We start from the raw sequence: 16,468 nt of genomic DNA, 5'->3' as shown, positions 1-16,468 counted from the left end.
TGGGGGTTGCCACCAAAAACAAGTGACCACTCAGGTGTAAATGCATGGGCTCCAAGGGCATTCGGGACCGGTGCGGCAGAAACATTTCTCAAGCTAAAGACTTGCTAGGGGCTTGCCTGAACAGCAGCTGGAGACCCTCAGGAGCATCAAAGCCAACAAAAGTGGGAGAAACAGCAAAGTGGAAGCCAGAGAAAGACGCCTGTTGCTAGAAATAACACAATGCTTGTCACGCAGGCATACAGCAGTATTTTATGAAAAAAATGAATGCAAAAAAAGTTAAAGAGAATAAAGATTTCAAATTGCATATTTAGTTGAGATCAACTGAGAAAGTAGACTTGGGCTGGCTCTCAAACAGTCTAGACAATGATAATCACCCATGGAGGATATCTAGAAGAGGACTGGACTTTGGTTTTATCACTCTGCTCCTTTATCTATTCCTACAAACACAAGACATCAAAGACTAGCAGCATCAAAAATTGTTTTTGAGAACTGAAGGCATTGTTTGACATCCTCCAAAGTCTATCAAGCACAGAAATAAGCAAATGAAAACAGGGCATTTCTGTATGTTCTATAAGGCATATGCCTTCCTGTCTCTCGTTTATGCCCTCCTCCTTTTTAATTCAAAGCTAAACAAATATATCTTTTAATCCTTTTTGTGGACATGAACAGCTAATGTACATACAAATAAAAGAACCATGTTGGCTTACAGGACTCTTCTCAGTAACATCATCACTGGAATCAATGTCTACATCAATGTCCACAGGGATAACTGTCTTGCAGTACAGTGGCAGACAAAGGCTCTCAGAATAGTGCTTTTTAAAACCGTAACTCCTATCATACAATGCTGGTAAGGTACATAATGAAAACAAAACTTCCCAAGGTTTACAAAAGGTATTATGGATAGGACTAAGATACGGACCAGCAGCAGAGGACTTGCCTAGCATGTGTAAGGCCTTGCATTTAATTCCCAGCACCAAAAGTTTGTTTTCAGTTTGTATTACTTATTTTAACTTATTTTATATGTATGTATGACTGTGTACCACATGTACTCTGTGTACCACATGTCTTGGAGGCCAGAAGAAGGCAATGGATCCCTTGGAACTGGAGTTATAGCCAGGGATCTATGGTGAAATCAAATAATACTGTTGTACTAAAAGAACGTAGCAATAAGATGACACCTAATGATATTTTGCTATACTCCTACGAGAGTGCCTTATTAGTCATCATTGCAGCAGAAAGGAACAGTTGCAAAGACCCACAGCCAGACATGAAGAGAGAGTCCTTGGAAAACACAGGTCTAAATGGGATGTCTCCATCAAATCCCCCCTTAGCCCTAAAGTGGAGCTAAGACAACCCCTCAAAGGAAGAGGCAGAAAGAGTGTAAGAGCTGGAGGATACAGAGGACGCCAGAAGAACAAGGCCCTCTGAATCAACTAAGCAAGGCTACATGAACTCACAGAAACCCAGGTCTGCACTGGGTCCTCTATGTACATACTACAGCCTTCAGCTTAGTGTTTTTATGGACTCCTGAGTGTGTGAAATGTGGATCTTTGGTTCTTGTGCCTGCTCTTGGAGATCTTTCCCTTTTCTGTTGGGTTGCCTTGCTGACCTTGATGTGATGGCTTGTTTTATCTTAGTATATTCTACTTTGTTATATTTGGTTGTTACCTCTTATAAGTCTGTTCTTTTCTAATGAGAAACAGAGAGGAAATAGATCCAGGCGGGAGGAGAAGTGGGAAGGAATAGAGGGAGAGGAAAACTGTAATCAGGTTATATTTATGAGAAAACGAACCTTACTTTCAATAAAAGAAAACAAAGTAAATTATACAGATAAAGTAAAAAGACCATGACAAGGCCTATAACACAGATATTAAGTAATATGAAAACTATGATACTAAAAAGAATCTTTTTTCTAGTAAATTCAGTATTTCCCAAACTAAAATTAAAAAATATATACAGAGACAACAGAAACTTTGTGAGTGTGTGTGTGTATGTGTGTGTGTGTCTGATGAAGTCACCATCACCACCCCCAGCCCTGCCACACACTAAAAGACTTCTTGTGTAACAAGAACAACATGATCTCAGACCAAAATACTGAAATTGAATCCAGAAATACAATGTTGTTAAATGACACCATGGGGTGGAAGTCAGTGAACTTCCCAGCATAGAATACCATACAAGGTTAGTGAGTTTGTTTCTTCATGACATGAAAAATTAAAAGGGTAAAAATAAGAGGATCCATGCAAGTTTAAAAGAGAGTCAAAATAAAATGAAATCCTATCAATCTATATCTTGATTTGAACACATAGGAAAGTTTGGAGGATGACTGGAGACATTTGAACATGACTTGTGATTGAACTGAAAATCAAGTAGTCTTACTAATCTTATTAGTTGTTCTAGTAGTATTATAGTTATACATATAACGTTCTCATGAAGGGGATTTATACTAAAGCATGAGGAAAAAACATGCTACTTGAGATTTGCTTTCATAATGTACCATAAAATGCAAACTAAAGAGCCTCAAAGTAAATCTAATATACTGATAAATCAAGTATAAAAACCTCTCACAACTGTGAAATTGTGGTATACTGGGATTGGCTAAGCTAATAACAAATATACTGAGAAATCAGAGAAACAATCTCACAGTAGCTACACACACATTTAAAAAAAACCTATGAAATAAACAAAATCTTGGAATAAATCTAATGATGTGAAAGATTTATAAAGTAAAGCTTTTAAGACCCTGAAGAAATAAACTGAAGAAGATTCCAAAGGATGGAAAGGCCTGTGAACATGGCCATCCTATCAAAAGCAACCTACAGATTCAATGCAATTTTTATCAAAATTCTAATACAATTCTTCACAGAAGTTGAATATCTTAACTTTTACTTGCAAACAAACAAACAAGCAAACAATTCAGAGTAGTCAAAATAACCTTGAACAATAAAAGGCTGAGGGAGATATCACCACCTCTCATTTTAAGCTCTACTAGAGATCTGGAGTATTGACAGAAAACAAACATATTAATCAATACAATAGAACTGAGGACCTGGATATGTTTATGTGTCTATACTTGACTTTTGACAAAGAGTCAACAATAGACACTGGAGAACATGTAGCATCTTCAATAAATAGCGCTGGTCACACTAGAGGGCTACATGCAGAAGGAAGTAGGCCCTAACCTTTCTCCCTGAATAAAACCCAACTTCAATTATCAAAGACTTCCCAGACATGATTCCTTAAATTCCTCTGTTAAGAGGAGAAAGTAGAAAACATGCTTCAAAGAGTAGGCACAGGAAGGACTTTCTGAACGGTATCCAGGTAGCACAGGCATTAAGACCAAGCAACAGCTGATACATGGTAGTCGTGAAACTAAGAAACTTCTGTGTAGCAAAGGACACCTTCATTCAAGGGAAGAGAAAGTCTATAAGGAATGGGAAACAAATCTTTACCAGGTATACATTTGACAGGGTTTATGTCAGGAATATATAAGGAACTGAGTAAAAACCTAAAATAACAGATTAAAATTTTATGGCATGGAACTAAAAGGAGTTCTCAAAAGAAGACCATAGAATGAGAAATATTTTTTAAAACACTTATTCATTGTTGGTGGGAATGCAAACTGATTTCATGATGAAAATCAGTGTGAAAGTTCTTCAAAAAGGTATAAAAAGATGTATCATATGATCTAGGTATATGATACTTGGACACTGTTCATCCATATTCATGGTTGTTCTTCACAACAGCAAGATAATAAAATAGCCTTGATGTCCTTCAATTCATGGATGGATATTGAAAATATGGTACATGTATACACTGGAATATTATCTAGCTGTAAAGAAAAATAAAACTCGCAGGTAAATAGACAGAGCCAGAACTAACCATTCTGAATGAGGTAGTCCAGACCCAGAAAGAACACACTGCCTGGCTTCTTGCATATGTGGATATTAGCTTTGAATTTCCAAATATGAACGTTACATCTGGAATACATATAGTGGGCAGGAAATGTGTATGAGACCATGGTAGGAAGGTGACACAGTAGTATGAGAGGGTAAAGCAGATAACAAAACAGGAAGGTTAAATGGGGTATGAATAGGAAAGCAGAGAAGAGGAGGGAGCATGGGAAGAGATAACTAACACAAGACCTCTGAAAATGCAATAGGGAAACCTACTATTGTGGAACCTTCACAAAATACATACATTCACATATATACATATATGTGTGCACACACATGCATATGTGTACAAGTAATTACTTGTACTGAGGAGTTACCTTGTACTGAGGGTAGGGGGGACACAGTGCCACAAGCCATAGACAAATAAAAAGCTGAATACATACAAGGTAATTACCTTGTACTGAGCTGAATACATACAAGTAATTACCTTGTACTGAGGAGTTACCTTGTACTGAGGGTAGGGGGGACACAGTGCCACAAGCCATAGACAAATAAAAAGCTGAATACATACATTCACATATATACATATATGTGTGCACACACATGCATATGTGTACAAGTAATTATCTTGTACTGAGGAGTTACCTTGTACTGAGGGTAGGGGGGACACAGTGCCACAAGCCATAGACAAATAAAAAGCTGAACAACAGGTGTGGTGTACTTCTTTTCAAGTTGCTAGTCAGTGGGGTCCCAAAGACCCCTCCATTTTCATCATTACCACTACTACTGTCATTGTTCTTAGTTCCCTCTAGAACTTGATGGCAAGACATGGAAAAATCCAGCTGGTACTAACCTAGAAACCTCATCTCTACTATCTAGCTTGCACAGTGCTGGGAAGTGCTATACTTGCTACAGGGAAGAAACCTCATCAACATTCTTACCTGGCTGTAAGACCTGAGAGTCATACTAACTGGCAACACATGACCACTGGAAAAACAGCCGGAGGAATGTCATGGGAGTAACCAACCCACTTTCCAAAAGGATTCAAAATCTCTCCCATAAGACAGAACTTACACCTGACTGCTGAGTGGCACAAAAACCCATGGATGGCAAGATCCTTGAGGAGAAGGATAATAAAACCTGCACTCAAAGTTCTTATCTTCACATCACAGATCAGTGGATTTCTCAATCTTCATTAGAGACATTTCTTGATGTAGATGGAAATCAATATGGGGACCTACAACTGACTGATGTGTAAAGAGACTTGAAAGTTCAGCTCTAAATTGAAGATCTACATCAGAGTTTCCTCCACCAAGGTTCAAGAATCATTGCACAGAAGAGGGCATAAAAAGACTGTAAGAGCCAGAGGGAATAAATATCTGTAGTGAATCAATATTTGTCAGATATGATAACTCTGTTGTACACATGCATTCACAGGGGTGGGGATTGCATATGTAAGACCTATCCAATATCAAGCCAACACAGAAGTGGAAAGATGTTTATAAAGTTCCACCCCCATCTGAGGAGCTATGGAGAATTGATGGGTATTGAGGAAGGAAGTGTGTATTTGGGACTATTCTATTGCTGTGAAAAAGCACCATAACAAAGGCAAGTTTTAAAATAAAGGGTTTATTTAGGCTTATCGTTCTAGAGGGTTAGGAATCCATGATGACAGAGTGAACACATATTGGCTTGAGAAGGAAGCTGAGAGCCGACATCTTGAACCAAAAGCACAAAACAGAAAGTAAACTTGGAATAGTGTAAATGTCTGAACCCCCAAGCCTGTCTTCACTGGCATATGTCCTCTAACAAGGCCCCACCTTCTAAGCATTCCCAAACTGCAACTCCAACTGGGTACAGGTAATCACATGGCTAAGACTTTGGGAGACATCTCACTCAAACCACCATAGCAGGTCAGTGTTGATCAAGGATGCAGGTCCGGAAGTGTTACCCATTCTCCATTAGATGCCCCCCAGCCACCCAGGCACATACAGGTACAACTAAATAAACTCACTGATTTAAATGAGGGTTTAAAAAGAGCATATGAGGTTTAAAGACAAAAAGCGATAGAGGAAACAGAAGGGACATTGGAAAGGAGAGAATATGACTAGATTAGATCAAAACATAGAATATGCCCTCAAACAATAATCCCTAAGCAAATGTAAGACAGCACATAAATAGACTCAAGGAAGAAAATCACATGCTCATCAAAACAAAGGTAGAATGGCTTCTGACAAAGTTCAAAATCAGGAAAAATAGCAACAGAAGGAACATTCCCTACAATAAAGTTATATCCAATAAACCTGTACTAACATTATACTAATCACAGAAAATAGTACTTCCCCTAGGTTCTCAACCTGTGGGTCATGACCTCTTTGGGGGTCAAATGGTCCTTTTACAAGGGTCACCTAAGGCCATCAGAAAACACAGATGCTTATGTTATGACTTGTAACAGTAACAAAATTACAGCTATGAAGTAGCAATGAAAGTAATTTTATGGTTGGAGGCCATCACAACATGAAGAATTATCTTAAACGGTCTCAGTATTAGGAAGGTTGAGAACCACTGCTATAGAGGCAGGACTGAGGCGGGTGGGGTGCTTTGCTCTCTCCACGCTTATTCAATGTAGCACCTCAAGTCTTGGCCAGAAGGGGAAGGGGAAGCAAAGGGAAAAGGAAGAGGGATGGAAGGAGTTAAATTACCACCATTTGCAGTTGTAGAAATGTTTTCTCCACAAGAGAAAGGGAGGCTCATGAGACTCAGGTCAACAAAAAAAAAAAAAAAAAAAGAAAGAAAGAAAGAAAAGCTGTTCCACCTGGGAAACTGTCCCTCAAAAGCCAAGAGGGTTTCTCTGACCCGTGCAGCCACATGCAAGAGGAGCAAAGAGCTCCAAGAAGGTACTTCTGCCAGTTTCCACCTGTGCTGGGACTGGCTTTTTGGTGATGCGGTGAATTTTTGAGTCATCCCTGCTCCTCTAAGTAGTCCTCACCTATACTTCTGTTAGTAAACTCATGGTTCATCAAGTTGGACTTAGTTGCAGTCATTACTTTGGTCTGTCATGGGTTCCCTCTCTGTGGGAAACAGACATAGATTGTGTGCATGTCCCTAAGAAAGATCTGTGACACAACAACAGTTGACAAGATCCTGTATTTACACAAATGGGTTCTACCAGAAACTCTTAGATCAATGAACACTTTCAGGAAAGTAGCAACATATAAAAATCAACATCAAAAACAGTGGCTTTACTAAACATACACCAATAATGAATGTAGAAAAGTAGGAATCAGGAAAAGAGAATTTCAATTACAGTGCCCTCCGCCCCAACAGAACAAAATGAAACGAGTCTAGGAATAATGTTAAGAAAGTAAAAGATCTCTACAGTGAAAACTTAGAACACTGGGGGGAAAACACAGGAACATTACACACTAGAAGAAATCTCCCATGTTCATGCTCTGGCAGGGGTACTATTGTGAAAGCAGCTGTTATTGAAAGTCACTTACACATTCAATGGACTCTCTATCAAAATTCGAGTATCATTCTCTATGCAAATGATTCTTGGTTTCATAGGGAAGCACCAAACACTGAATAGCCACAACAATCCTGAGCAAAAGGAAAAAAACTAGAGGTATCATACTACTTAAGTTGTAAGCCACAATAAGAAAAATAGTGCAGTACTAACACACATACACACACACAAAAACCAAAGTATAAAAGAGATGACCCAAAAAATTTTGACAATGGTGTCAAAAACATATACTGGAGAAAAGACAGCCTCTTTAACTGGGGAAATGGTATCCACATGTCTATAGAATGAAACTAAATCCCTATTTCTCACCTTGTTTAAAAAACAAGCAAAAAAGTTAACAACAACAAAAATTTCCAACCATCCAGTACAAAATGAATCCTGAAATTGTGAAAATGTTCAAAGAAAACAGATAAAAACATTTCAAAATACAGGATAAAGCAAGGATTTTCTGAAAATGACTAAAATTATTCAGGAAATAAAACCAGGATTTGACAAATGTGATTGCATGAAATTACAATCCTTGACACAGTAAAGAAAATAATCCCTAAAGACACAGTCTACAGAATGGAAAAAAGCTTTGCTGATGATACATATAACCAGGGATTGATACCTAGAATATGGATGGAACTAAAAGCTATATATCAAGCCTCGTAATAGCTCTAACACACGGAAAAAGGAAGTGAGAGGGTACTTTTCAAAAGATGCTGCACGGAAGCCCAATAGACATATAAGAAAATGATCATCATCTTTAGTCATTAGAGAAAGTCAAATGCAAATACACTGAGATTCCACTTCACTCACTCACTGGAATGTGATTATCAAAAGACAAACAACAAACAGGGCTGTCAAGGACACAAGGGAGAAGGAACCTTTATACACTGCTGAGACTATAAGCCAGTGCAGCCATTATGAAGACCCCTCAAGAGATGTGTCTTGGTCAGGGTTTCTTTTCCTGCACAAACATCATACAAAAACATCATGACCAAGAAGCAAGTTGGGGAGGAAAGGGTTTATTCAGCTTACACTTCCATGTTTCAGTTCATCATCAAAGGAAGTCAGGACTGGAACTCAAGCAGGTCAGGAAGCAGGAGCTGATGCAGAGGCCATGGAGGGATGTTCCTTACTGGCTTGCTTCCCCTGGCTTGTTCAGCCTGCTGTCTTCTAGAACCAAGACTACCAGCCCAGGGATGGAACTACCCAAAAGCGGCCTTCCCCCCTTGATCACTAATTGAAAAAATGCCCCACAGCTGGTTCTCATGGAGGCACTTCCCCAACTGAAGCTCCTTTCTCTGTGATAATTCCAGCCTGTGTCAAGTTGACACACAAAACCAGCCAGTGCAAGATGAAAAATAGAGCTATTATGATCCAGATATACACCATTCCTGAAAATACACTCAAAGGCATCTAAGTCACCTACAAACCGATGCTTACTGCAGTGTTACACACAGTAGGCAAGTTATCAAGTTAGCATACATGCCCACCAACAGATGCATGAATAAGGAAAATGTGACAAATTGTAGATCATAGATAGATGATTTAAATAAACAGCAAACAGTTTTATTCAGTCACAATTAAAAATGAAATTGTGTCTTTACATGAAAAAAGATGTACTGGAGTTCTTAGTAAGTGAGGCAAGCATATCCAGATGCCACATCTTGTCTATATACACACAGAGGGAAATGGAAGGGGAACTATCTCAGAGAGAGAAACAGGAGAGCTGGGCAGGAGGTTAACAGAATCAAAGTACACAATATATTTGAAAAAAATATGAAAAAAATCACTTTGCATGGGTATAAACATGTAAAAAAGTTAATGAAAGAAAAGAAAAAAGATTTCTAGTACATACAACTCTACATATGATATGATCTCATTGTAATATATACTCATATTAGCAAGGAAAAACAGACTAAAAGAAAATACATTGCAATGTTAATATGGTTACCTCCACCAGTAAAATAACTTGTTTATTATTTCTGGTTTGCAACAGTATCTTTTCTCTTTCTATAAAAAACAAAGGAGCCAGATTTATGGCATGTTGCTAATGTTTTCAAATTGACTATGTAAAATTGACTATGATAATTATTTTGTATATGCTATAAAGTAATTAAATTATTTATCAGTATGATCTTTGTTCAATCTGATATTCCTTGTGCTGTAATGATCCCCAAACATAATTATTTTCATTGCTACTTTGTAACTGTAATTTTGCTACTGTTATAAATCATACTATAAATATCTGTGTTTTACAATGGTATTAGGTATCCCCTGTGAAAGAGGTCACGAACCACAGGCTCAGAACCAGAGGCTCAGAACCACTGTACTAGAGTCAATGTTTGGTAAGTACTATGTTTGCATTACAACACAAAACTGTTCATACAAGCTCAGGTCTCTGATTGCCATAGAAACCAATCCTGGTAATGCAGAGCTACATCAATAACACATCAACAACCACAAGGCACCACAGGTCACGGGAGAAAAGACTCTCCTGCCCCACTCACTCCCACTGCGTACATTTCACCAAAGTCCTAACTTCCACCTACACGGAAAGGAAAATATGAGATACATACTTAGTGAAAAGAGGAATCTGTTTTGTAAAAAAAAAACAGTATGAGTTAAATATCAAATATTTAAACATGTTAAATATTAAAAGTCTGTCTTTCTGAAGAAGGTGTAGCCCTCTTATATACAGTTAAGTAAGATGAATAGGTATGGATGGGTAAGACGTCCCAGAGGACAAAAGTGCTGCCACCAAGCCTGACAGCCTGAGTCCCATTCCAGGCACCACATGATGGAAAAAAGAACTGACTTCCACAAGTTGTCCTCTGACCTCCACACAAGTGCTATGGTACACACACACACACTCTCTCTCTCTCTAAACAAACAAACAAACAAACAAACAAACGAACAAACGAATGAATGTCATACAAGTACTTAGTTATAGGGACTTTAATTTTCAAAAGTAATAATTGTGGTAATTTTTATTAACGTATATTTATATATACTAATAATACATAAAAATATACATTATATATTTTCACTACATAAAAACAAAATATGGCAGTTTACAAAAACCTACTCGTTATCTTTCACTGCAGTATCTAAAGCTCTGATAACACAATTTTCCTTTCCTTTAATAGGATGTCAGAGTGAGCAGTTGTGACCGTGTACGTTGGGGCCCTTGGGATAATGGCTAAAAACAATGGCACATCTTCATCAGGCCTTTCCACACAAAACACATACTAGGGAACATTTTTAGGATTAGGCATATGAGTGAGATGCAATGTCTGTAAAGTGACTTTAAGAATTCTAGAACTTTGCCCACTGGGATTCAATTTCTTATCAGCCCCAAAGACTGAGCATCATAGAGAGGTATAGGATTCTCCTGTTTCACATGGAAGATGCGTCAGCAGAGCTTTAGAGACAAATATTTACAGTACCAGGCCTTCAAAGAGATTCCAGCCTAGTCTGCAACAAATATTTATGGTACGTTTTAAACCTCTACTTTTATAAATACAGACCAAATGTCACACCCCATAAACATGAGGGGGCACAGTGTCAGGTTTCCACAGTGGAAGCCCCAGCAGATGGTTCTCAGGCTTGCCTTACCTGAGAGAGCATCTTGAGCTTCAAAGAAGGTACTGAGGCCGCCCTTCACGTACGCCAGGCTACCCTCACTCTTCTTGTTGGCCTGCCTTTTGAGGTTGGTGACCGCCATCTTGAGCTGCTCAAAGCTGAAACAAATGAAAAGAAATCAACTGTCTGAGACTCCTGACAAGATAATGCATTGCGTGTAAAACACTAGACATGCTAAAGTTCCTGTGAAGTATATACATTGATTCAATAACTACATAGAGACAAAAAAAAAACCTTTTTAAATTCTTATCTTGATCTAAACCTTTTATTTATTGTGATGGCTGAAAGATATGAAACTAGTCTTATATCTATAGATGATAATTCCAAGCACGTCAGGTCCCTAAGAAGTACGTAGAAATGTAGATATATATGACTTGGCAGACAGAAATTCTGCGTATCTTCTAGTGGCCTAGTTAAGCTACAGTAGTTCAAAAGCAGATTTTCCCACTCCCTCACACAAGTGTCCTGGAACCCTGAACACAACTCTCATCTCACCACTCAATACACAGTACTCTGTCCTTAATGGCAAAATTACACAAAACCTGTGGGTGACTCACAATTTAACAAGAATCAAGAAACAAGGCACATGAGGTGCATATGTGATGTCATGTGATATCATGTGATGTCATGTGATACGTGATGTGATGTGACATCATGGTGCTACCATGATAAAACCCACTACTGTGTATGGTAGCTTAAAATTTTTCAATAAAGCAACAAAAAATAAAACCATACTGTTGTATCTCCATCAAAAGCTGAGGGAGAAAAGGTATTTTGGAAATTTTATTTCCACTTGATCTGACAAAAATCTGTTAATATAATCTGAAATATTGCTTTAAGTAGTAACTCCATACACAAAACATATCAATTCTGAGTTATGACAGGAAAAAAATGTGTCCATAATGAAAAAATAAAGCAATCTTCTACAATTATAAACTGACTCTTAGAGTACTTGCTTTAAAACACTATCAGATCAAATTTATGAACTAAAATACCAACTTTTCTTCATGTTTTCTAATAATGGTTTTCATCTCTGTAAGTGAATAAATTATGTTAATATACTCTTTAATCCACTGACTTATAGAGAATATACAGCCTAAGTAACAATCAATCAACTCTTTATCTAAATGTTTTCACTAATATTGCTGTTTTAAATCAATCTGGCAAAAATGTACAAATGTAATCTTTAGAGTATGGGAAAATGTCAAGGGAACACATGACCTTGGAGAGCGAGCCAAGCACCTCCTTATCATCACATAACAATAAATCCACTTTGCTTTCTGTGCTCTGAGGTCAGGGAAGGCAGGTGCTCTACAGTTTGCACAGAATTGCCATTTTTCATGTGACTGATAAGGATAGTCCTCTACTTAGTCCTCTACTAAGACTACAGGTAGGATCAGGAATAGGTCTTCTAAGAATGACATTTTACAAACACGGAAACAGACAAGTTGACAGGAACTTAGCAAAGTCACCTCACAGAGCTACAGCTATGTTACCATCTGTAAGAGGAGGCTTAAGTCAATGTTACTGCATAAGCCTGCTGTCTGAAGTCCCAGTAATCAGGATCTGACGCCCACTAACCTGGTGGTGGAGTGATTCTCTATGAGATACCAGGCTGCTGAAAAATTCTCACTTGTAAAATCAGCACTCATGCCATGGAATAACACTTCTAAGTTCTTCTGAGGAAGTTTACATCTAAAGAGAAAAAGAGTTAAAATACATTACAACTGCTCTGACACTAGCATGCCCAAGAACGATACAATAAATTTATATTTATATATATATATATATCTGCATATTTACCTACAATAAGCTATCAAGAACATATTTGAATATATGTATGGAATATACTTTCTATATTATGACTGATTTCATAGCATGTAAGCTTTGTTGTGGCAATTTGACATTTAAAATTAACCAGTACAGGTGGAATCATTTCTTTACCCTGTCATTGACCCATCTGAGGTGAACACTGGCCTGTAATTGCACTAACTGAAGTGAACACTGGCCTATCATTGTCCCATATGAAGTAAACACTGGCTTGTCAGGGTCCTATCTGAGGTAAACACTGGCCTGTCATTGTCCTAAATGAGGTAAACACTGGCCTGTCATTGTCCCATCTGAGATAAACTGGCCTGTCACTGTCCTAACTGAGTTGAACAGACGTTTGTTATTCCTCAGGAAAAGTTCACACCATGTCTGTCCTGAGCACACCCTGTCCCTAAGCATACAACCTTGCAGGCTTTGCTGCTGACCCACACCCCTGTTTGCAAGATGAAGTCCAAGTTGTCAGTTTCACATTCTCTGTACTAAACCTGCTCATCTCTTAGGACTAATTTCTTCGAGTACAGTTCTCACACTAAAAGCTCCAGAGCCTCAAACAGATTATACCCTCTGGCACATGTCATATTTGTGTGTACTTTACTCCCCTGACTTGCTGAGCCCTTTATCAAAAATGTTTCCCCAGCTCTGATAGACTGCACAAGCAAAATTCTACAGTCTAAACAGAAGGCCCCTTCATAGCTGGACACCTTTACAGTTTACTCAATGAGAAGCAACCCCATACTAAAAGAAGACACGGCAGTTCAAGAGTTTCTACACATGTGTCTAGAGCCTTAGTATCTAAGTATCACAGCCACAGCTCCCACATTCTGAGGAGCCTACCGTGACCAATGCTTCATCTTCACCCCAATGTAATATTTTTGCTTCTTTTTCCTAGCCATGATGAATAGTTGACAGGCTGACTGTTATGGGGGGTAGATGGTGGCAGGCTTTCATCCTTCCTGTTAGTTACTGTGTCACACTGTAGGCTATGTCAGGCACTTAAAGACTGGTTTTACATTGATTCCTTACTCACAGGGTTACAGAAGGCACAGAAGTCCTAACCTTGGACAGACCGCCCCAGGCAAGTACAGTTCTTCATGACAGCAAGGCTACATACTCACACTGAAGTCATCACCTTATAAGAACCAGCCTCGCCCACTCACACAATGTCTTAGTTAGGGTTTTATTGCTGTGAAGAGACACCATGACCACTGCAACTGTTACAAAGAAAAACATTTAATTGGGGCTGGAGGTTTAGTCCATTATCGTCATGGAGGGTAGCATGGCAGCACACAGGCAGAAATGGTACTGGAGAAGGAGCTGACAGTCCTACATCTTGATCCATAGGCAGCAGACAGAGACTGCCACACAAGGCCTAGCTTGAGCAAATAAAACCTCCACAGTGGCCTCCACAGTGACACAATTTCTCCAAGAAGGCTACAGCTCCTATTATGCCATTCCCCAAATATGGACCAAGCATTCTAACCCATGAGTCTGGTGGGGGGGAGGGCATTCCTATTCAAACCACCACCCAGAACAAGAACTTCTTCAACAAACATACAGAATCTGAACTGAGAGAGTGACCATTGAGAGCACACCTTGGCAAGGACTGATAAATCATACACACCTGCTGCCCCTCACCCCAATCCGGCCTCCTTTTAATCCTCAAGTACAGGCCAGTTATCTGAAAACGGACTTGAGACCAAGGTCTTATCTGTCCTTCCCAATGTGGTTCTCTCAGAGACCTGAGACAGTCACTGCAGCAGCCTAAGGAGCTCCCTGACATTTTTAAAAACCTTAACCCAGATAACACTGGATCCTGAGCAGAGTACAGGCCTCCTGTGGCAGTACTGGCTAGGTTTGTTAAAAGACACCTTCAACAGAGATCCCAAGCTCATGAAGAGCGTAAGGCATGTGAGCGAATATGAGATGGGCTTTTCTAGGAGAGTGACACTCCACACTCTTTACAACAGCCACACGTGACATGCTGTGGCCTCTGATGCTACTGTCTTTAACGAGTTACTTACTGGTGTTAGTAGCTGAAGCTACCTGCTGGTTACAGGTCCTGGCACTTTTGCTCTAAAACTCCAAGTCCAGGGCTAGGGCAGGATGAAAAGAGAAGAAGCAGGGTCACTCCAGAGTCCTCGACAGTACTGCCTCAGGAGGCCTATGCTCTGCTCAGTGGGTACTAAACCCCATTTGAGCCATGTGTGCATTTCACATGTTCCCTGAGGGTGGCTTTCAGCGACCTCCCTCTAGGGCCTTTATATGTGTTCTCTTCCTCCTTATGCTTATGTACATGGGGCTGCCACTCCTGGGACACTCCACACAGCACTAGCCTAGCATCTATCTGCACTGGGGGACAAGTACGTGCTGCTCACCTTACCCTTTACTTAGCAACCCTGCTCAGATCAGTGATGTCTGAGACAGGCTGATGGGAATCCTCCTGGGAAAGATCTCCCATTCTAAAGAGAACTCGGGAAAAAGCTATTCGTTTACCCCTGCACATCATTATGCCAAGTTTCAACACCAGGAATTGTTAAAAACTTTTGTAATTATGAAGGAAGCTGGTTTATAAGAGGAGCAAGCCTGAGTTTCACAAATCTCAGTAGCATGACTAAGAGTGTGTCACCCCTGATTTTTGTACATTGCGAAAAAAGAAATGTCCTTTTTGTTTAAGACAAATAAAATGGCATTCCCCATTATCTATAGCTAACCGGGAGGCGCCATGAAAACTCAGATACTCTCAAGGCAGAATCAAAGCAGTGAGACACTACTCACACCTGCTGCCCTTAAACTGTTTCTGGTAGATGGCAGTGTCAACTCAGACTTCATCCTTCTAGAAAGGGTGCCTGAGTAGACAGGCATACAGCAGGACTGTCTATAAAGCACACACATACTAGAAAGCATGCTGTGTGCTTGCATGCCTCAGGGTGTAGCATTGGAGAACAGGAGGTTGCTGCCTGTTAATGAACTGATGCTGCTCTTTGAAGGCAATGTGCCATGCTTATTTCGTTCAGCTTTAAAGTTCAACAACATAATTTACAAATGTTACATTAAATATTAGGGGAAATTTTTTATTTTAAAATAAGGCATAGTTTCTGGACTTGCACACTGTACCATAGTCCACAAATCTACTTTTTACAAAATTCTAAGTTAAACACGAGACACTTCTATGATCTTCTTAGGAATGACCCTGCTGTCACCCTGTCTTTTTTTGTAAAGGCAGATTTCTAAATGTACTGGGAAAACTAGTCACTGTTTCTTCCTGTTGGAAATGTGACTCAGTAAGACTAGAGCCGGATGACCACTGCCCAAAATCCACATAGAAATAAAACAGATAATATCTATGTACCAGCTGAATACTTAAGACACCAACCCCTAGTAACAGCTCACTCACAAAGTGGGGGGTGCTTGAGAACAGGAGCCACGCACACTCCATGCCTCTGCCTTCACTTCATAACAGTGCCCTGCCAAGGCTTTCTTGAAGAACATTCTTCTTAGGCAAACAGGACTTTCAAGAAACAAAATCTTCTGAGGACTTTCACTTAATATGAGCCTATTTTTATCTTCTTTTACAGCTTAAATA

The 16,468-nt window shown here is 39.3% G+C and overlaps 1 protein-coding gene across 3 annotated transcripts in view; it reads right to left on the bottom strand.

Moving 5' to 3' along the window:
• Window positions 1-16,468, bottom strand: part of Exoc2 (exocyst complex component 2) — a 171,886-nt gene that overhangs the window by 106,007 nt on the left and 49,411 nt on the right. For all 3 annotated transcript variants that reach the window (XM_021180205.3, XM_085831196.1, XM_085831195.1), the window contains exons 5-6: window positions 12,637-12,750; window positions 11,029-11,153 (exon numbers count right to left, since the gene is read on the bottom strand). In XM_021180205.3, coding sequence (XP_021035864.1) covers window positions 11,029-11,153; window positions 12,637-12,750 — 239 coding nt within the window. The remainder of the gene's footprint in view (window positions 1-11,028; window positions 11,154-12,636; window positions 12,751-16,468) is intronic.

Source organism: Mus caroli, unplaced genomic scaffold (assembly GCF_978045245.1).
Source record: "Mus caroli unplaced genomic scaffold, Mus_caroli_1 scaffold_15, whole genome shotgun sequence".
Lineage (NCBI taxonomy): Eukaryota > Metazoa > Chordata > Mammalia > Rodentia > Muridae > Mus > Mus caroli.
This window is presented reverse-complemented; position numbering and strand designations above follow the sequence as displayed.